This window comes from Hemitrygon akajei, chromosome 21 (assembly GCF_048418815.1).
Source record: "Hemitrygon akajei chromosome 21, sHemAka1.3, whole genome shotgun sequence".
NCBI lineage: Eukaryota > Metazoa > Chordata > Chondrichthyes > Myliobatiformes > Dasyatidae > Hemitrygon > Hemitrygon akajei.
In genome coordinates this window covers 217,957-241,465 of record NC_133144.1, presented here as the reverse complement: position 1 = coordinate 241,465, position 23,509 = coordinate 217,957, and the positions used below count along the sequence as shown (strand labels likewise).

Here is a 23,509-nt window from a genome sequence, read left to right as displayed (position 1 = left end):
AGAGATTTAGGCCAGTTAGAAAAGTGGGCTGAAAGATGGCAGATGAAGTTTAATGCTGATAAGTGTGAGGTGCTACATTTTGGTAGGTATAATCAAAATAAGACATACATGGTAAATGGTAGGGCATTGGGGAATGCAGTAGAACAGAGTGATCTAGGAATAATGGTGCATAGTTCCCTGAAGGTGGAATCTCATGTGGATAGGGTGGTGAAAAAAGCTTTTGGTATGCTGGCCTTTATAAATCAGAGCATTGAGTATAGGAGTTGGGATGTAATGTTAGCATTGTACAAGGCATTGGTGAGGCCAAATTTGAAGTATTGTGTACAGTTCTGGTTACCGAATTATAGGAAAGATGTCAACAAAATAGAGCGAGGACAGAGGAGATTTACTAGAATGTTACCTGGGTTTCAGCACCTAAGTTACAGAGAAAGGTTGAACAAGTTAGGTCTTTATTCTTTGGAGCGTAGAAGGTTGAGGGGGGACTTGAGAGAGATATTTAAAATTATGAGGGTGATAGATAGAGTTGACGTGGATAGGCTTTTTCCATTGAGAGTAGGGGAGATTCAAACAAGAGGACCTGAGTTGAGATTTAGGGGTCAAAAGTTTAGAGGTAACACGAGAGGGAACTACTTTACTCAGAGAGTGGTATCTGTGTGGAACGAGCTTCCAGTAGAAGTGGTAAAGGCAGGCTCGATATTGTCATTTTAAAAAAATTGGATAGATATATGGACAGGAAAGGAATGGAGGGTTATGGGCTGAATGCAGGTTGGTGGGACTAGGTGAGAGTAAGTGTTCGGCACAGACTAGAAGGGCCGAGATGGCCTGTTTCCGTGCTGTAATTGTTATATGGAGGGATGTCAGAGTCAGGAGTTTTACACATAGAGTGGTGAGTGTGTGGAACGCCCTACCAGGGTTGGTGGTAGAAGCCAACCTTAGGCCCATTCAAGAAATTCTTAAGATATGCACATGGATGACAGAAAAATGGAGGGCTATGTAGAGGGGAGGCTTAGGTTGATCCTAGGGTAGATTAAGAGGTTGGCACAACATTGTGAGCCGAAGGGCTTATACTATGCTATAGAAGTCTCTGTTCTATACCCCTAGTTTATGTGGTCTGAGTGTGTGCACAGCTGAGGAGGGTGGGAGATATCCGGTTTCTGAATCACTTTGTATCTCAAAGAAAAGTACTTTCCTTCCTCAGTGTGATCTTTGCACATGACATTGTAAATGCTCAGAGCCATGCCTTACCTTTAGGTGTGCGGAACTGGACAAAGTCTGACAAAGGGCCCATGCCTTTGGAATTACGGGCCTGGATTTTGAAGTAGTACGTGGTATCAAGCGTAAGGTCCTGGATCTGGTGAGTGAGCCTGTCTCCGACCACTGGCTCTATTACCCAGTCGTGGATCTCTGCTTTTATGTCTGTGCTGTAGTAAATGATGTAACCTATACACAGAAACAGATAGACATGTGAAATAAACCTGGCACCCACAAACTCCACTCTTCCTTAGAATAAACTATGTGGTACAGCCATGTGGTATTCTCTCATAACAACCCAAATTTACTTCCATCAACTTGCACATGATTTATTTAATATAAAGTACTGTGCAAAAATCTTAGGCACTTATATATAGCTAGGATACCTAAGACTTTGCTCAGTACTGTATTTGTCAATGTGGAGCAGGGAGCAAGTTTCTAAGTCCTGTGGGAGAGCTGTGGAACAGTGGGCAGAGAAGGAGTGCCAATGGCTGGGAGTGGCACAGGTGCAGGCACACCCAGCCCTGAGATACCAGTCAAGGCCATTTGTTTCCAAACAAATTGTTACTTGATCATTACAGAATGTCTCTCTGGTGCTTCCCACTCCCTCTCCTCTCTCTTCCCCTTTTCCCAACAATGATTCCTCTCTCCCTGTCTCCTTCCCACTCAGTCCACAACAGAGGCCCATATCAGAATCAGATTTATTATCACTCATATGTGTCCTGCAATTTGTTTTTTTTTTGTGGCAGCAGTACATAAAATTACTACATTGTTGGGCAAAAGTCTTAGGTACCCTAACAATACATATATTGTGCCTAAGATTTTTGCACACTACTGTATTCAATTCTCTTTCTCTCTTTCTGTAGAATCTCCACTGTTTGTATCGTGGGGCAATTAACCTCATGCCATCTTATAAGTTCCTTCCCCAGGCAGTTAATACTCTAGTTAGCCACCCCAAAACCCTGTTTCTATTACCCATGTCATCGCACTGCACTTAAAACACTTCAAATCATTTTTTATAATGCTGATAAATAAATGCTGCTATGTATTTATTCACATTTTACATACCTGTTTCAACCTATGACTTTATAATTCATTTTATAATTATTGAATGTTGGCATCTTTCATTGTACGCCATTCCAACACACCACAGCAAATTCCTAGTACATGTAAATGTATGTGATGACTAAAGCTTGGATGAGTGGAGATTGCTGACCGCACCGCACACTCCACTCACAGCTCTCCTTATTACCAAACCCCTCCCCCCCAGTTCCTGCTTCTACTGATGAACGCTTGGTTCATTAGTAGTTATGAGTTACACTACAGAGATTGCTGAGGTTCGCTGAGATTCCTGCCTCAGAACCTCTGGCCCCAACTTATTGGCACCATCTATCCTTCCACCTATGATTTTGTGGCCTGGAATGATCATGCAGCCAGCCTCTCTCCTTCACCTCACTGGAACTCCACTGCCTGTATCCTGAGCATCAGCATGCCTTCCCAACAACTGAGGCCCATTTAAACTCCTTCATTCAATCCTTCCCTTTTGTTGGTCCTACAAGTTTCCTGAACTCTCCAACCAGCTTCTGGCAAGTTGTGACTCCACTGTCCTCTGCTTCTCCATCCCCACACAATCCCAAGTGATGGAAGGGTCACACGATCCACATGCTCAGCCCAAAGTCACTTCTCTGTTCAGCTCCCGTTTCTGCCCGGTGTCCACTTTCATGAAACAACTGCAAGACACCACAGGAATATGAAATGCTCCTTTCAAGTCAGGTAATTCATGCTTTACCAGTTTAACCTCAGAGCCATTCAGTGGGAGCAGCGGTTACAGAAATGCTGAGGAGTTAAGACCCCACTCTTCCTGATGGATCCAATGAAATGTCAGTTACCCAAACTTCTAAATACTAAGAGAAGCCCACTTCATCCCAACAATATTTCCTTTTGTAAACTGTTCCTTTTGATCACACTGTAGTGAAAGGTGAGCACTGGCCCCTCTGCCCACTGGAGGGTGCCCTCTCTCGGTCTCCACAGCCTGAAGTCACCCCGCCCCAGCAGCTCATGTAGGTTCCCCAGTACCTGTTATCTTCCCATTGGCTTCTGATGGTGGCTGCCAGTTCACGATGATGGTTCTGGGCTTGCCTTCCTTGCTGACCACAGTTAGATCCTTGGGCGGAGATGTTGGCACTGAAATAAACAGGGAAACATGAGGAAGGGCCTACCACTGAACCAGGTATTCAAAGCATGGATTAATGAACCAGACCCATATTGACAGTGTGAAAACTTGGAAAACAATACAGGTGACATTAGAATCAAAATCAGGTTTATTATCACTGACATATTTCATGAAATGTGTTGCTTTATGGCAGCACTGCCAATGCAAGACATAAAAGCTACAGTAAGTTAACAAAAATAAATAGCAATGGATGATACTAAAAGTGACACATTGGTCCATGGCCTCCTGCACCGTCGTGATCAGGCCACTTTCAGGTTGGAAGAGCAACAACTCAGTCAGTGCAGCCTCCGACGAGATGCCATTAACTTTAATTTTTCCAACTTCTGGAAATATTCCCCTCCTCGCTTCTTCAATTCTCCACTCTGGTTCCCTTATTTCTTCTCCTCACCTGCCACTTTCTCCTCACCCCTTTCCACCCCACTTCCCCCCGCCCCCCCCAAACCCAGTTGCTCTCCTCCTTCCCATTCTCCACTCCACTTCTCCAACCCTTCACCTTTTCCACCTATCACCTCCCAGCTTTGTACTTCCCCTCTCCCCCACCTGCCTAGTTTCACCTATCACCTTCTAGCCTGTCCTTCATTCCCTCTTCTCACCTTATTTGGCTTCTTCCCCTTCCCTTTCCAGTCCTGATGAAGGGTATCGACCTAAAACTTGTTTATTCATTTCCACAGATACTGCCTGACCTGTTGAGTTCCTCTATCCATCAAGGACTTACATACAGAGAGGTGCTGGAAAAGGGCCAGTAACATTCTGAAGGATCTGATCCACCCTGCTTATGGACTGTCTGCCCCACTCTCATCGGGGAGAAGGCTACATAGCATCCATGCCAGGACCACCAGACTTAAAAACAGTTAGTATCCCCAAGCAGTGAAGCTGATCAACATTTCCATTCACTAACCCACCCCTGAAAACCCCCCACCACCACTACTTTATCATTTCTTGTCAGAGTCATCTTATGTACACACACTCCTTTGCCTAGCATCACTTTATGGACATGCAATCAAAGTATATAAGCAATGTATATAAGCATCTTATGCATTTATATTTATTGTGTTTTTTTATTCTTGTTTCCTTTATCTTATTGGGTGTGTTTTTTCCTGAAACAGATCCAGAGAAACAATAATTTCTTTCTTCTTTACACCTGTGTACTGGAAATAACATTAAATAATCTTGAATCTTGAAGTTTGAGTGTATGTCCTCAAAGGACCAGTCTTCATTTGAGAGACTGGGGTGCGAGCAAGGTATTTGCCTGCCTCCTCACAGCCACTGAACTAGATAATCAAGAGCAGAAAACTTAGCTGATAAACCTGAGTCACACAGACCCAGGGACCTTTATTTTCCTGAAACCAGTTGGTCTTCCAGTGCAGTCTGTAAGGGAATGCTGCTGGCTGCTGTTGTCTGGGTTAGGATCATGGGTGCTGCTGTCACTGGACATGTACGGCTGAATCCTGGCTAACAGCCTCTAATGTGCTTGATTGGGTGTATAGTTCAGAGGCCACATGAGTGGCATTGGTGCTTTGCATTAGGATGTTGGTTTAATGACAATGATTATAAATGAAGGCATGTACTGACTACTTTGAACAAAAACACCGACAATTAGAAGGACTCAGTGCGTGAGGCAGTGTCTGAGGAGTCAACATTTCTTTATGAGACCCGGCATCAGGACTGAGAAGGAAAAGGAAGAATTACTGTGTACAGCAGTACAGAGGAGGGGTAGGGCCAGTGCTGGAGGTGAGAGATAGAACCAAATGGGAAGGGGGAAATAGACAGGTGGGGTAAGGGATGGATAGATGAACAAAGGGAGAAGAAAACTGGACAATCAAGTGGGCTTGCACAGGAGAGGAGCACTAGGGACCATGAACTACTGTTCACAGTGTTTCACTGCAAGGTACCTGAGTGAGACACAAGGTGTTGTTCTTCCACTGTGTGTTTAGCCTCTCTGTAGCAATAAGGAAGGCCAAGGACAGGCAGGTCGGTGAGGGAGTGGAAAGGAGAGATAAAAAGACAGGAAGTTCAAGATGACCACTGCAGACACAATGTAAGGGCTCCACAAAGCAGATGTGTAGTCCAGTTTTCTATAGACTCTTCAGATCATATTATATTTTCTGTAGATATTTTCATACATTTTGTTGAAATAATTCTCCTTACTGAACTATGATCACAAACTGATCGGCCTGGTAACAAAGAATTAATGCACTGATAATTTATTCCGGACGTACCAGTTTCAAATGTTGTTCCATGTGCTGTCATGCTCCAGGTACTTGACCTCCGACCCTTTGTGACCTTCACAGAGAATTCATAGAGTGTGTTTGGTTTCAGCCCTGAGACAATATAACTCAACGTAGTGGTGTCTGCAGTCTAAGAAGGAAATAAATTTACACTGTATCAGTCAATGAAAGCAGGCTCATTTAGCGCACACTGAGCCAGCAGAGGAGCTGCTGTACTCCTATACACACTGAATCAATCAGAACCAGGTCTATTATCACTGTCTTACATGATGTGTTTTGTGACAGCAACATAGTGCAAAGGCATAAAAATGGCAGCACTGTAGTACAGTGGTTAGTGTAACACTTCACAGCGCAGCAATCGGGGTTCAATTCCCACCGATGTCCGTAAATCCTAAAATAAACAAGCAGTGCAAAAAGAGGACTAACGAGCTAGAGTTCATCCCCAGCACAACCGGCCTCCTTTAACCACAAGAAAGAGACAGTGCAGAAGGCACAAAGGCAGGTAAAGGCTCACCTTGTACTTGGTGTTGGCAGGGTAGTTAGTTTTCCAGTGCACTGTGTAATATCGCGCGTCAGTGATCTTCTGGTTCTTGGGCAGCGAGCTGTCAGCCCAGGTCACTCGGATGGTGTCGTGGGTGAGCACAGTGGCCTGCACTCCAACAGGGGGCATCATGGGGCTGGGGTCTGGTACTGGAGTGTATGGATTATCGAAAAGATCAATTAAATAAACTTCTGAAGGGTCAAAAGGGTCTGAGGGATAAATTAAACAGGCAAAATGTGAAACAGATAAATGATACACCATGCAAGGGCAGGGGAAAGTAACCAAAGAGAGTGATTCCATGAGAGCAGTGCAGCAGGAAGGCATGAAATAGAGGAGAAACAAAGAAAGAAGCTGAGGTTACTGATTAGAGCAAGTGTTCAATACACTAACATTACAAATGTGTTTATCTGTCAACGTGACCAGACAGCCACAGTCACACAATGTCCCACACAAATAAACATAAACAGGACTCACAGAATCAAACACACAAAGACCAGACAGTGTTGCACACCCAACAACTGAAAGGGCCACTAGCCTAATGATTCAAAATGTTACACGCACAGTAACCCAACCAACTACACACTCAGCAACTAGAACAGTCACACACCAGGTACCAGGCTTTTGAAGTTTCAGAAAAGATAGACAAGGAGATAAAAGAGGAGCTGGGGGGGATACTAATCAGGGTCAATATCACAGGGCATTCAGAAGAGACATAATGGAGAGTTCAGACACTGAGCCCATTTGGGTAGAACTCAGGAACAGGACTAATAGGACTACAGTGTCCTAGTAGTGTTCACACTAACAGGACTGTACTACAGACCCACGAATAACCACCGGGACATTGAGGAACAGATATGTAAACAGATTAACGAAATGTGTAAAAATAATAGGGTTATTGTTATGGAGGATTTCAACCTTGCTAAGATAAACTGGGACCTTCTAAGTGCAAGGGGTTTAGATGGTATCCAAAAGGGTTTTTTAAATCAATATGTAGACAGTCTTATGAGAGGAGGGGCTATACTGGATCTGGTGTTGGGTAATGAGTCTGGACAGGTGACCGACCTTTCAGTGGGTGAGCAGTTAGGGAACAGTGATCACAACTCCTTAACTTTCAGGATAGCTACAGATAAGGTGAAACATGGTCCTTGCAGCAGAACCTTAAATTGGAATAGAGCAAATTACAGGGGGCAGTAGGCAGAAACTAAGAATAGTTAATTAAGAAAGTTATTTTTCTGGCAAGTCCACCTCAGTGGAGGGTAGTTAAAGATCAATTGCACAGAGTACAGGAAGGGTATGGTCCTGATAGAAGGAAAGATGGGGATGGAAAGAATCTTGGATGTCCAGAGAGCCGATGAATTTGGTCAAGAAGAAAAACATAAAGTATGTAAAGCTTGTAAGTTCAGATCAAACGGAGCACATGAGATGCATAAGGAAGCCAGAGAAGAACTAAAAGAGGGAATTAGGAAAGCCAGGAGGGGCCATGAAAAGTCCTTGGTAAATAGAATTAAGATGAATCCCAAAGCATTCTATGTATATATATATCTATCAAGAGCAGAGGATAACTAGGGAGAGGGTGGGACCACTCAAGGATAAAGAGGGGAGCATCTGTTTCGATGCGGAGAATGTGAGTGAGGTACTTAATGAGTACTTTGCTTCAGTGTTTACCAAGGAAAAGGATGTGGAGGACCAGGAGATCAATGCTGAGCGTATAAATACATTAGGGCGTTTAGAGGTCAAGGAGGAGAAAGTATTGAGCCTCTGAATGAGTATTAAGGTGCATAAATCCCAGGGCCCGATGGGATTTACCCCAGGTTATTGAAGGACACAAGAGACGAGATTGCTGGGGACTTGACGCGTGACTTCATGTCCTCTCTAGGCACAGGCAAGGTCCTGGAGGATTGGCGACTGGCTAATGTTGTACCTCTAAGAAGGGAACAAAGGAAAATCCTGGGAACTATAGACTGGTGAACCTCATGTCAGTTGAAGGGAAATTGCTGGAGAAAATTCTTAAGGATAGAATATATGAGCATTTGTGGCCTAATTAGGGAGACCGAAGCTTGGTTCTGTGCAGGGCAGGTCATGTCTCACCAACTTGATTTGAGTTTTTTGACAAGGTAACAAGAGATATTGATGAAGGTGGTGCGGTGGATGTTGTCTACATGGATTTTAGTGAGGCATTTTACAAAGTCCCTCATGACAGGCTAATCCAGAAGATTAAGGTGCATGGGGCTTGTGGAGAATTGGCTGCTTAGACTCAGAACTAGCTTGCACATAGAAGACAAAAAGTAGTGGTTGAAGGGATATTTGAGCTGGAGGTCTGTAATTACTGGATCTGGGCTGGGGATCTGTTTATGATGTACAGTGTCATGCAAAAGTTTGGGCACCCCTGGTCAAAATTTCTGTTACTGTAAATAGTTAAGTGAGTAGAAGACAAACTGATCTCCAAAAGTCATAAAGTTAAAGATGAAACATTCTTTTCAACATTTTAAGCAAGATTAGTGTATTATTTTTGTTTTGTACAATTTTAGAGTGAAAAAAAAGAAAGGAGCAACATGCAAAAGTTTGGGCACCCCAAGAGATTTGAGCTCTCAAATAACTTTTGCCTAGGTCTCAGACCTTAATTAGCTTGTTAGGGCTATGGCTTGTTCACAGTCATCGTTAGGAAAGGCCATGTGATGCAAATTTCAAAGCTTTATAAATATCCTGACTCCTCAAACCTTGTCCCAACAATCAGCAGCCATGGGCTCCTCTAAGCAGCTGCCTAGCACTCTGAAAATTAAAATAAATGATGCCCACAAAGTAGGAGAATGCTATAAGAAGATAGCGAAGCATTTTCAAGTAGCCGTTTCCTCAATTCATAATGAAATTAAGAAATGGCAGTTAACTGGAATGGTGGAGGTCAAGTTGATGTCTGGAAGACCAAGAAAACTTTCCGAGAGAACTGCTTGTAGGCAAATCAAAACCCCCGTTTGACTGCAAAAGACCTTCAGGAAGATTTAGCAGACTCTGGAGTGGTGGTGCACTGTTCTACTGTGCAGCGACACCTGCACAAATATGACCTTCATGGAAGAGTCATCTGAAGAAAACCTTTCCTGTGACCTCACCACAAAATTCAGTGTCAGAAGTTTGCAAAGGAACATCTAAACAAGCCTGATGCATTTTGGAAACAAGTCCTGTGGACTGATGAAGTTAAATTAGAACTTTTTGGCTACAATGAGCAAAGGTATGCTTAGAGAAAAAAGGATACAAAATTTCATGAAAAGAACACCTCTCTAACTGTTAAGCACGGGGGTGGATCGATCATGCTTTGGGCCTGTGTTGCAACCAGTGGCACGGGGAACATTTCACTGGTAGAGGGAAGAATGAATTCAATTAAATACCAGCAAATTCTGGAAGCAAACATCACACCGTCTGTAAAAAAGCTGAAGATGAAAAGAGGATGGCTTCTACAACAGCACACCTCAAAATCCACAATGGACTACCTCAAGAGGCTCAAGCTGAAGGTTTTGCCATGGCCCTCACAGTCCCCTGACCTAAACATCATTGAAAATCTGTGGATAGACCTCAAAAGAGCAGTGCATGCAAGACGGCCCAAGAATCTCACAGAACTAGAAGCCTTTTGCAAGGAAGAATGGGCGAAAATCCCCCAAACAAGAATTCAAAGACTCTGAGCTGGCTACAGAAAGCGTTTATAAGCTGTGATACTTGCCAAAGGGGGTGTTACTAAGTACTGACCATACAGGGTGCCCAAACTTTTGCTTTGGGCCCTTTTCCTTTTTTGTTATTTTGAAACCGTAAAAGATAAAAATAAAAAAGTAATCTTGCTGAAAATATTAAAGAAATGTGTCATCTTTAACTTTATGCCTTTTGAAAATCAGTTAATCTTTAACTCGCTTAGCTAATCACAACAACAGAAATTTTGACTGGGGTGCCCAAACATTTGCATGCCACTGTATATAAATGACCTGGATGAAAATGTGGATGGGTGGGTGAGTAAGTGTTTGGATGATACTAAGATTGGTGAAGTTGGGTGGTGTAGAAGACTGGCAAAAAATACAGCATGACATAGATCAGTTGCAAGTAAGAGCAGAGAAATGGCAGATGGCGTTTAACCCAGATAAATGTGAGGTGTTGCACGTCAGAAGAGCAAATGCAAGGAGACAGTACACTGTTAAATTGAATGGAAAAGCAAATTGTGCAGAGGATACAGAGAGTTTGCAGAGAGATATAGATACGTAGGTTAAGTGACTGGGCAAAGGTCTGGCCAATAGAGTACAAGTTCATAAATGTGAGTCATCCACTTTGGAAGGAAAAACAGAAGAGCAGATTTTTACTTAAATGGTGAAAGATTGCAGCATGCAGCTGTGCAGAAGGACTTTGGAGTGCTTGTGCACGAATCTCAAAAGGTTGGTTTGCAGGCTATCAATAAGATAAATGGAATGTTGGCCTTCATTACAAGAGGGATTGAGTTTAAGAGCAGGGAGGTTATGCTTCAACTGTACAGGGTGCTGGGTGAGGCCGCACCTGGAGTACAGTGTGCAGTTCTGGTCACCTTACTTGAAGACGGAGATACTGGCTTTGGAGGTAGTGTAGAGGAGGCTCACCAGGTTGATTCCAGAGATGAGGAGTTTAGACTATGAGAGATTGAGTCGCCTGGGACTGTACTCACTGGAATTCAGAAGGATGAGAGGAAATCTTATAGAAACATAAAATTATGAAAGGGATAGATAGATAGTCAGGAAAGTTGTTTCCACTGGTTGGTGAGACTAGAGCTAGGGGACATAGCCTCAAGATTTAGGACAGAGATGAGGAGGAACTGCTTTTCCCAAAGAGTGGTGTATCTGTGGAATTCTCTACCCAATGAAGCAGTGGAGACTACCTCAGTAAATATATGTACAACAAGGTTGGATAGATTTTTGCATAGTTGGGGAATTAAGGGTTATGGGGAAAAGGCAGGTAGGTGGAGATGAGTCCATGGTCAGATCAGCCATGATCTTATTGAATGGCGGAACAGGCTCAATGGGCCAGATGGCCTACTCCTGCTCCTATTTCTTATGCTCTTATGTTAAGGACAAGATCCTTAACGGTGTTGTTGAGCAGAGGGATCTCAGGGTCAAAGTTCATAGCTCCATGGAAGTAGCTACACAGGTCAAAAGGGAGGTTAAGAAGGCAAATGGAATGCTCGTCTTTATTTGAATTCAAAAGCTTAGAGGTTATGTTGCAACTTTATAAAACTGGTTCGGCCACATCGGGCGTATTGCATACAGTTCTGGTCGCCCCACTGTAGGAAGGATGTTGAGGCTTTGGAGAGGGAGCAGAACAGGTTTACCAGGATGCTACCTGGTTTAGACGGGATGTGCTATCATGAGAGGCTGGATAAACTTGGGGTGTTTTCTCTGGAGTGGTGGAGGCTGAGGGGAGATCTGATAGAGATTAACAAAATTATGAGAGGCATAGATAGAAGGGAAGCATCCGTTTCCCAGGGCTGAAATATCTAATATCAGAGGGCACACATTGAAGGTGAGGGGGATAGGGAATAGGTAAGGGGTAAGTTTTTTTACTGGGAAAGAGGTGGATGCCTGGAATGCACTGTCTGGTATGGTGGCAGAGGCAAATACATTACAGGCTTTTAAGAGACGATCAGATATGCACAGTAATGTGAGGAAGATGGAAGGATATGGAAATTGTATAGGTAGGAGGGATTAGTGTTTGGGTGTTTCTGATTTGCTTTTTAGCTGGTTCAGCACAACATAGTCAGCTGAAGGGCCTGTTCCTCTGCTGTACTGTTCAATATTCTAACCAGAACAGTCATTAATGGGCATACACTCAACAACTGAGCAGTCACTTCCCCAACAACTGAAACAGCCAGTGTCAAAGATAAAGTTGAGCTTATTGTCGATGCATATAGGACCTATTTCTGAGCTGCAGTGCTTGTTAACTCTATGACTCTAAGTACACACATTCACAGGTGTAATGAAAAACTGACTTGCAGCAGACATACAGCATCATATAAGTAAATTCACAGAACAGTCATACAGACAACAGCCAGAAAGTCATACACCCAACATCTTGGACAACACCAAACTCAACAGCTAGGGCAGCCTTACTCTCAACATCTGGAGTATCGCACTCTCAGTCCCCAGAGTAATTGCACAGTCAGAGCCTTTGGACATTCTCTGATGTGTTGCTGCCTTCCTGAACTTCCATCACAGTTGAGACTTAGACCCTGCCTCTCCAGTGACATTCCCAATTCCACTCTTATCCTATTCCTACTCTTCTGACTCCTGTACTTTCTTCTAACTCTGCTGCTATCTTGAAGATCAGCAAATGAACCACAAACAGCATATAGTTATAAACATATTATTTATAAACAAAACAGACATGCCAGTTGAACACAAACACCAAAGATTCAGTAGATGCTGGAAATCTGGAGAAAAACATACAAAATGCTGGAGGAATTCAGGAGGTCACGGTGTGGAATAAACAATCGATGTTTTGGACCAAGGCCCTTCATCAGGTCTGCTTTGTTTGATTTACTAGCTGGTGAGTGGTGAGAGCCTCATCATCTGGCAGTCAAAATCATGATGAATAACTTTAAATTGCAATCCATTCCCCTGGGAAAGTATTGGAAACCAACCCTAGAGTTCGACATTTTGGCTCTTCACTCTTCCCACCCTAATGAGTGAAGAGACTTCTGTTTTTAAAAGAAAATCAAAGGCTATGGGCAAAGTGGTGGAGTATGGTTAGCATAATACTCTATAGTGCCAGTGATCGCTGAAAGGGGTTCAATTCTCACCGCTGTCTATAAGGACTTTCTGCATTCTCCCCATGACCACGTGTTTCCTCCAGGTGTGATCTTTAACAACAGCAACACCAGAATTAACCCTGAATCATTCTCTGCCCAAACTGTGCACCCTTCCAGCTGAAAGCAGGCTAACTATAATTTGTAAAGGTGCATGCAGTCTTAGAAATAGAGAGGCATTGGACATCAGAGCACGAGAGCAGAATGTTTCTCTGTTACCGGTTAGTGGTCTGGTGGCTGTGCTCTCATACAGAGGGATTCCTTCGCCAACCTTGTTGTATGCTTTCAGTGTGATCACGTAGTGTGAGTTTGGCTCTGGAAAAGAGAAGAAATGACTGAGCATCTGGAGTAACATGCTCTCTCCTCCCTGTAATCCAGGGCACTGCCATGTTCACCAGCACTTCACCCCATCACTTGCCGATCTCAGTGGCTACTGGTATATCAGTTAATGAAGGTGCAGAGAGCAGTTTCAGGATTCCTGCTCTTAATCAGTGCCTCTCCAGGCAAGGACAGGGAGCAGAAGTGTGCAATTTGGTGAGGCTGGCAACATGCAACACTTAGTCCAAGCGAGAGGATTGGTCACCTCCACTACTAATATACTGAGTAAAGTAACAATAGACATAGGCTGCTTCTCCTTAAAGCAGAAAATTAAGGGCAGATATTTGTAAGAATGTCTTTCAAAGTCCTGGCAGCTGCCAATGTCTAGGATCTCTGTTTTTGGGTGGTTTGGTGGAGATATATACCTTCCAAATGAGGTGTAAGGCACTCATTCCCTCTACTAGCATGTAGGTCATCCTTAGGCTAAGTGTAGCCACCCCCCCCAACCCTCCACCCTAGCAACAATCAGGGCCATAAGAGCAGCTGATGGATGGTAGCGTGAGCAGCTGGTGCATATCACAAGTCCTGGTTATGCGACCACTGACACCAGGCAAACGCACTCTGAAGAGTAGTGATAATAGCAGGAATCACCCGCCTTATAAAGACACTGCCCAGAAGAAGGCAATGGCAAACCATTTATGCAGAAAGTTTGTAAAGAACAATCATGGCCATGAAAAGACTACAATCAGCCACGTTACACAAAACAGCACACAATGAACAAATGAACCTTATTTATATCAATCATCACCAAATACCATGACTGCATTTAACATCTATGAACTAAACTTCCTCTGGTACAGACCCAACCAGTCAAAACTTCTCTACAGGGTATATCTGCTAAAGATTAAGAGAGGAAGGGGAGGAGATTCATCTCTCCCATCCTTCCTATTACTGGTGATTCTACAGCATAGTCCCATGGCACCATGTCACTATACAGTCATTTAAAGCTTCTCAGCAAATAACTAAGCCTTCTGTGTTGCCCCAGCAGGAGCTCCTCACAGTTATGCATAGGTTCAAAATAGAATTCCATCATAAAGTTCCATTTAAATACGTTAACTATAAAAACAGTTGTGTGGTTTAACATAAGCTTTAGGCAGATTAAATAATTAACACAAGAGATACTGAGAAGCTGGAAATCTAGAGGAAAAAACACAGAACTCTGGAGGACTTAGCAGGTCAGCAGCATCTATAGAGTGGAATGAAAAGGTAAACACAAAATACTCTGCAGATGCTGGGGTCAAAGTAACATGCACAACACGCTGGAGGAACTCAGCAGGTCGGACAGCATCCATGGAAACGAACAGTCAACGTTTCGGGCCGAGACCCTTCATCAGGACTGAAGAGGGAGGGGGCAGGGGCCCTATAAAGAAGGTGGGGGGAGGGTGAGAAGGAGCAGGCTGGTAGGTGCCAGGTGAAAAACCAGTAAGGGGAAAAATCAAGGGGTGGGGGAGGGGAAGCAAGGAGAGGATAGGCAGGAAAGGTGAAGAAGGAAAGTAAGGGGAAAGCACTATGGGTGGTAGAAGGAGGCGGAACCATGAGGGAGGTGATAGGCAGCTGGAGGAGGAGACAGAGTGAAACTGGGATGAAGGAAGGGGGGGAATTACCAAACTTGGAGAATTCAATGTTCATGCCAAGGGGCTAGAGACTACCTAGATTGTATATAGGGTGTTGCTCCTCCAACCTGAGTTTGACCTCATCACTGGCAGTAGAGGAGGCCATGTATGGACATATCTAATTGGGAATGTGAAGCAGAGTTGAAGTGGGTGGCAACCAGGAAATCCGTCCGTTGTGACAGACGGAGTGGAGGTGCTTGACGAAGCGGTCCCCCAATCTGCATCAGGTCTCACCAATGTAGAGGCCGCACCGGGAGAAAAGGTGACGTTTATGACAATTAAAGAGGTGGAAGTACTGGCGCTTTAAAGAAATTTAAAAGTGGATAAATCTCTGGGTCCTGACAGGATATTCCCCAGGACCTTGAGAGAAGTTTGTGTAGAGATAGCAGGAGCTCTGACGGAGATCTTTCAGATGTCATTAGAAACGGGGATTGTGCCGGAGGATTGGCGTATTGCTCATGTGGTTCCATTGTTTAAAAAGGGTTCTAGAAGTAAGCCTGGCAATTATAGACCTGTCAGTTTGACATTGGTAGTGGGTAAATTAATGGAAAGTATTCTTAGAGATAGTATTTATAATTATCTGGATAGACAGGATCTGATTAGGAGTAGCCAGCATGGATTTGTGCATGGAAGGTCATGTTTGACAAACCTTATTGAATTTTTTGAAGAAGTTACGAGCAATGTTGACGAGGGTAAGGCAGTAGTCTATATGGACTTCAGCAAGGCCTTTGACAAAGTTCCACATGGAAGGTTAGTTAAGAAGGTTCAGTCGTTAGGTATTAATGCTAGAGTAATAAAATGGATTCAACAGTGGCTAGATGGGAGATGCCAGAGAGTAGTGGTGGATAATTGTTTATCGGGATGGAGGCCGGTGACTAGCGGGGTGCCTCAGGGATCTGTTTTGGGCCCAATGTTGTTTGTAATATACATAAATGATCTGGATGATGGGGTGGTAAATTGGATTAGTAAGTATGCTGATGATACTAAGGTAGGAGGTGTTGTGGATAATGAGGTGGGTTTTCAAAGCTTGCAGGGAGATTTATGTCGGTTAGAAGAATGGGCTGAACGTTGGTAGATGGAGTTTAATGCTGAGAAGTGTGAGGTTCTACATTTTGGCAGGAATAATCCAAATAGAACATACAGGGTAAATGGTAGGGCATTGAGGAATGCAGTGGAACAGAGAGATCTAGGAATAACAGTGCATAGTTCCCTGAAGGTGGAGTCTCATGTAGATAGGGTGGTGAAGAAGGCTTTTGGAACGCTGGCCTTTATAAATCAGAGCATTGAGTACAGAAGTTGGGATGTAATGTTAAAATTGTACAAGGCATTGGTAAGGCCAAATTTGGAATATTGTGTACAGTTCTGGTCACCGAATTATAGGAAAGATATCAATAAATTAGAGAGAGTGCAGAGACGATTTACTAGGATGTTACCTGGGTTTCAGCACTTAAGTTACAGAGAAAGGTTGAACAAGTTAGGTCTCTATTCATTGGAGCGTAGAAGGTTGAGGGGGGATTTGATCGAGGTATTTAAAAATTTTGAGAGGGATAGATAGAGTTGACGTGAATAGGCTGTTTCCATTGAGAGCAGGGGAGATTCAAACGAGAGGACATGATTTGAGAGTTAGGGGGCAAAAGTTTAAGGGAACCACGAGGGGGTATTTCTTTACTCAGAGAGTGATAGCTGTGTGGAATGAGCTTCCAGTAGAAGTAGTAGAGGCCAGTTCAGTTGTGTCATTTAAGGTAAAATTGGATAGGTATATGGACAGGAAAGGAGTGGAGGGTTATGGGCTGAGTGCGGGTAGGTGGGACTAGGTGAGATTAAGAGTTTGGCATGGACTAGGAGGGCCGGAATGGCCTGTTTCCGTGCTGTGATTGTTATATGGTTATATGGTTATACATGGTTTCAGGCCAAGACCCTGAAAGTTTTTGACGAAGTGTCTTGGCCTGAAACATCAAATGTCCCTTCATCTCCACAGATACTTCCAAACCTGCTGAGATTGAATAGTTGTTATCAAGCTCTGCTGTTACAATATTTAAGAGAAGAGTTGATTGTCTAAGCAGACATAGATATATGTTACCCCAGATCCACCATTGCCACAGTGTTCATCACTCACCCAGATTCTCGATGGTGTAATAACGTTGCTTATAGTCGACACGGATGGTCTCTGCATGCGGGCTGCCAATTCCATAGCCGATAGTATATCCCCTTACAACAATGTTCTGATTTTCAGGTGGTGTCCAACTCACAACAATGTGGTTAATAAGAGGCCGCACGTGGAGAGAGCTGGGCTTGTCTGGAACCCGCGATTCTGTAAGATACCAAAGCAATAAATACAAACAACCTAACCTAACAAACATCCAGTAAATACAACCTGGCTCTAAACAATCAGTCAGTATATACAACTAGTCAAACCCGACAATCAGCCTGTCTATAGAACAGATATAACTCCAGTAATTAGCCAGTAAATACAACTGGTCTAACCCAACAATCGGCCAGTAAATACAACTGGTCTCTAACCCAACAATCGGCCAGTAAATACAACTGATCTAACCCAACAATCGGCCAGTAAATACAACTGATCTCTAACCCAACAATTGGCCAGTAAATACAACTGATCTAACCCAACAATCGGCCAGTAAATACAACTGGTCTCTGACTGAACAATCAGCCTGTCAATACAATTGGTCTAACCCAACAATTAGCCTGTCAATAAAACTGGTCTTACCCAACAATCAACCAGTAAATACAACCGGTTTCTAAGCCTACAATCAGCTGGTTAATAACTGGTTCAACTCAACAATTAGCCAGCAGAGAAGTGAACATTATCGTAAGTCCCCAGTGACAGCCCACATGCCCAAAATAAATCACGCCATCAGGATTCCAGCCACAAGACCCCTGTGAAGAGTCCCCACATGCAAACTGAATCACCCCATCCAGATTCCAGCCACAGCCATATCCTGAGGTTGAGAGGGACAATATTCCCAGTCCATCATCAGATGTAGAACAATGTTCAATGTTCATATTGATTTCTGTGGGTGGGCCACTCTCAGACAGAAGTGAACACAGACTGACAGACCTGCCCTTTCCCAGCAATGCTCTCTTGGCCAGGGTATCAAACCCGCAGAAGGACACACAGCCCCCAGGAGTCCCACTGTTGGATGGATGTATGAAGGCAGTTGCCCAGGACACATAACCACAATAATGATGATGATGTTTGTGGCCACAGACCCATGTCAGGAGTATGCTCACTCTCAAGCAGAGGGTTTCTGCACATTAAGGCCTCCTCTGCACCTCCACTTCTAAGCAAGGTCATACTCCTCCACTTCTTCCCTAAGATGACCACCACTGAGGGGGATCCTACATTCCAATTCCACACCCTTCCTTTTACTTTAAATGTCTATCAATGTCCACCTTAAATATATTGGTTGACTTTACCACAGAAGCCTGGGACAGAGTGGTCAAATCAATGACTACCTTCTGAGGAGAAATTTGTCCTAATTTCCAAATGAAATCAGCTATTCCCTATTCTGAATGATGACACTTGCTGCAGATCATTCTCTCAGTATCCACTCTGAGAAACCCTCTCAGGACTTTATATGCTTCAATATAATGAATTCTCTGAAACTCCAATAAGATTAAGTCAAATCTCCTCACCCTCTCTTCATATGTCAACCCTTCATTTGAAGAATCCTCTACTGAACACTCTCCTACCTCTCCAATGCAGGTCTAACCCAACCGGTCAAAATCCAACCAGTCAAATCTACAATCAGCCTGTCAATTCAAACAGTGCAACCTGACAACTAGTCAGTGAATACAGCCAGACTAACCCAACAATCAGCTGGTATGTACAACCAGATTAACCCAACAATCAGCTGGTATCCACAACCAAACTAACCCAACAATCAGCTGATATGTTCAACCAGGTTAACCCAACAATCAGCTGATATGTACAACCAGATTAACCCAACAATCAGCTGATATGTACAACCAGACTAACCCAACAATCAGCTGATATGTACAACCAGATTAACCCAACAATCAGCTGATATGTACAACCAGACTAACCCAACAATCAGCTGGTATATACAACCGGTCTAACCCAACAATCCGCCAGTATATATATACAACCAGACTAACCGAACAATCAGCTGGTATATACAACTGGTCTATGCCAACAATTAGCCTGTATATACAACCAGTCTAACCTAACAATCACCCAGTAAATACAACCAGTCAAACTGTGCAGAAGGAGACTCAGCGCCCCCCCCCCCCCCCCCCCAGAGTTCCAGGTTTGGATTTAGATATGAAAGCAGCTCTGGTAAGATTAAGTTAAACCTCCTTAACCTTTCTTCATATGTTAAGCTTCATCCCAGGAATTTACTACTGAACCTTCTCCAATACTGGCACATCATTCCTTAAACATGGAGACTAGAACTGCTTGCAGTTTCTATCTGCCTCTTCACAGGTCTGGAAAGTTGTGTCAAAACTTCCCTCCTTCCAAACACAAGTGCCTGGGGGTGAAGGACAAGTTTCCATTTGTCTTCCTAATTACAGAAACTATAGAACTAGTAACAAAGAGCAATGTAAGGCTAGCAAGAAGGAAGCAGAGAGGAAAGTCAAGAATGGTCATTGCACACAGGTCGGACTCCAATAGGTACTCTCTATCCATCCAACCAACTCAAGTGATTCTGCCCACATAGTGTGTAATGCAGCAGTCTCTGTCAATCGGTCTCTGTTCTGAATGTACTCTGCAGCCCTAGAAAGCGATTCCAAAAAGTCACTGCCTCCTGGATAAAGATATTTTTCATTTGTGTCCTGAATGACCAGCCACTTATCTTGAGACTGTGTGCCCTGGTCCTACACGTCCCAGCTAAGAAATATCAACTCTGCATCTACACTGTCTAACCCGCCATAAGATATTATGATGCTTCAGTAGGATTACCTTTCATTTCTTTTAAACTTAGGACAATATAGTCCTACTCTTTCATTTTTTTTCTCATTAGGCCAAACCACTGAAGTTCTGAATTTCAGCTGCACTCTTTCCACTGCAAGTATATAATTTTCTGGCTACTGTCTCAACTGTGCTCTATAACAGAATGAAGATGTTACTCTTGCAATCAATAATAAGGGCCAACATACTGGTTACCTTCTTACCAGCTTGCTGACCCTACATACTAACATTCAACGATTCGAGTAAAAACACACCCAGCTCTATTTAACACAATTGATCCACCACCATTTAAAAATACTCAACCTTTCTAGTTTTCATACAGAGTGCATAATCTCACAATTTCCACATTATACTCCATTTGTCAATCACTTGTCTATTCAATTAGCCTGTATAATTACAACCTAAATATTAACAAATTACAACCTTCAAATCTTCAAACTGATATGACTAACATGATTTTCTTTTCATAAATATATTTTGACTTTGCCTGTTAATATTTTTCAAACATCCTGACAATACTTCCTTAAAAGGTTCTAGCATTTTTCCTACTAATGTTAGGCTAACTGGTGTGTAGGTCACTACATGTCCTCTATTTCCTTTCCCATACAGTGCATTTACACTTACTACCTTCCAACCTGTGGAAATCATTCTACAGATCGATGCAATTTTGGAAGAACAAATAGTACATTCACAGTCACCTCCATCAGTACCCTAGGATGCAGATCACAGCTCCTGTGGATTTATCACCTCTCTATTCAAGAAGGGAGAGAGGCAGAATAAAGGAAACTTTAGACCAATCTGACCTCAGTAGTTGGGAAGATGTTGGAGTCAATTATTAAGGATGAGGTCTCAGGGTTACTTGGAGACACATGGTAAAATAAGCCGTAGTCAGCATGGTTTCCTCAAAGGAAAATCTTGCCTGATAAATCTGATGGAATTCTTTGAAGAAGTAACAAACAAAGGAAAATCAGTTGATGTTGTGTACATGGATTTTCAGAAGGTATTTAACAAGGTGCCACACATGAGGCTGCCTAACAAGCGATGAGCCCATGGTATTACAGGAAAGAGGACACAGGCTCACAATAGAGGGGTATCCTTTTAGAATGGCAATGAGGAGCAATTTCTTTAGCCAGAGGTGGTGGATCTGTGGAATCTGTTGCTACAGATTTGGAGGCCAAGTCTTTATGTATATTTAAGGCAGAGGTTGACAGATTCTTGATTGGTCAGGACATGAAGGGATAAGGGGAGAAGGCTGGAGATTGTGGCTGAGAGGAAAATTGGGTTAGCCATGATGAAATGGCAGAGCAGATTAGGTGGGCAAAATCGCCTAATTTGGCTCCTATATCTTATGATATTATGATCTCATTAAGTCTTCTAAAAATTTATTTTACAAATGCTACTTTTTGTTCTCTGTATTTATAATAGATGTGTTTTGCTCCACTGTTTCCAGATTTTCCATACACACAAAAAGTTTAACTTTTTCTGCCATTTCCAGTACAGTTTAATCTTGCTTGGTCTGTAAGGGACCATCATTAACATTAGTTGTTCTATTCCTTTAGAAATATCTATTAAAGCTTTATTCACCTTACATTATGTTTCTCTTGGATCTTTCCCATCTACTTCTGAAATATTCTGAATCTTCAAGCTGTATTATATGTTTTTCTGTTGATCTAAAATTATCATCAAATTCCCTTGAATGGCTGAAATGTATTTCTTGTTGGATGTTGGAAGGGAAATAGAGAAGAAGCTTCACCCTGCACCTAACCCATGTTATAGTGTTCATTCTGTGTCTAACCCACATTGTAGGGAGCTTCACTCTGTGTCTAACCCATATCGTTGGGAGCTTCACTCCTAATTCACATTGTAGGGAGCTTCACTCTGTGACTAACCCACATTTTAGGGAGCTTCACTCTGTGACTAACCCACATTGTAGGGAGCTTCACTCTGTGTCTAACCCACATTGTAGGGAGCTTCACTCTGTGCCTCACCCACATTGTAGGGAGCTTCAGTCTGTGACTAACCCACATTTTAGGGAGCTTCAGTCTGTGACTAACCCACATTGTAGGGAGCTTCACTCTGTGCCTAACCCACATTGTAGGGAGCTTCACTCTGTGTCTAACCCATATTGTTGGGAGCTTCACTCCTAATTCACATTGTAGGGAGCTTCACTCTGTGTCTAACCCACATTGTACGGAGCTTCACTCTGTGCCTAACCCACATTGTAGGGAACTTCACTCTGTGTCTAACCCACATTGTAGGGAGCTTCACTCTGTGCCTCACCCACATTGTAGGGAGCTTCAGTCTGTGACTAACCCACATTTTAGGGAGCTTCACTCTGTGCCTCACCCACATTGTAGGGAGCTTCAGTCTGTGACTAACCCACATTTTAGGGAGCTTCACTCTGTGACTAACCCACATTGTAGGGAGCTTCACTCTGTGCCTAACCCACATTGTAGGGAGCTTCACTCTGTGTCTAACCCACACTGCAGGGAGCTTCACTCTGTGCCTAACCCACATTGTAGGGAGCTTCACTCTGTGACTAACCCACATTGTAGGGAGCTTCACTCTGTGTCTAACCCACATTGTAGAGAGCTTCACTCTGTGCCTAACCCACATTGTAGGGAGCTTCACTCTGTGCCTAACCCACATTGTAGGGAGCTTCACTCTGTGACTAACCCACATTGTAGGGAGCTTCACTCTGTGTCTAACCCACATTGTAGGGAGCTTCACTCTGTGCCTAACCCACATTGTAGGGAGCTTCACTCTGTGACTAACCCACATTGTAGGGAGCTTCACTCTGTGTCTAACCCACATTGTAGGGAGCTTCACTCTGTGTCTAACCCACATTGTAGGGAGCTTCGGTCTGTGTCTAACCCACATTGTAGGGAGCTTCACTCTGTGTCTAACCCACATTGTAGGGAGCTTCACTCTGTGTCTAACCCACATTGTAGGGAGCTTCGGTCTGTGTCTAACCCACATTGTAGGGAGCTTCACTCTGTGTCTAACCCACATTGTAGGCAGCTTCGGTCTCTGCCCAACCCATGTTGTGCATTGTTTGAAAGCCTGACATGGCACTGTTCCACTTCTCACAGTTAAACTTAATGGTTAATAGCTTAAATATTGGAAATTGTACAAAGTGTAAATACATTATGATTACTTGAGACAGAGGGATTGACTGTTCCATACTAATCCCTTACCATCCAGGTCACTTTCGAAGGTTTCGGCAGATACCCAGTCCGAGGAAGGTCCAGTCCCATTGACCGTGATTGCAGAAACTCTGAAACTGTATTCGGTGTTTCTCTCCAACCCTGGAACATGAGGGAGAATGAAACAGCGCACACCAAAGATCTAACAGTGACCCATCTGCTTCCTCCTCTCACAGTCCCAGATGCAGGCAGCAGAGGACTACTGCATGTACCAGCATGAGAGAACATTTCTGAAAACAGAAGTGTTTTCCTGCAGCGTGGTTTAACTAGGAAGTAGTTGAGTCCTTTGATTCTCAGTCTTAC

At 43.4% G+C, this 23,509-nt stretch overlaps 1 protein-coding gene across 1 annotated transcript in view; it reads right to left on the bottom strand.

The window, feature by feature from the left end:
• The window catches only part of LOC140714508 (neogenin-like), a 209,133-nt gene that overhangs the window by 46,639 nt on the left and 138,985 nt on the right, over window positions 1-23,509 (bottom strand). Inside the window, exons 14-20 of the mRNA XM_073025803.1 lie at window positions 23,198-23,308; window positions 17,163-17,357; window positions 13,275-13,370; window positions 6,227-6,462; window positions 5,704-5,842; window positions 3,328-3,435; window positions 1,246-1,440 (exon numbers count right to left, since the gene is read on the bottom strand). Of these exons, the coding sequence (XP_072881904.1) occupies window positions 1,246-1,440; window positions 3,328-3,435; window positions 5,704-5,842; window positions 6,227-6,462; window positions 13,275-13,370; window positions 17,163-17,357; window positions 23,198-23,308 (1,080 nt within the window). The remainder of the gene's footprint in view (window positions 1-1,245; window positions 1,441-3,327; window positions 3,436-5,703; window positions 5,843-6,226; window positions 6,463-13,274; window positions 13,371-17,162; window positions 17,358-23,197; window positions 23,309-23,509) is intronic.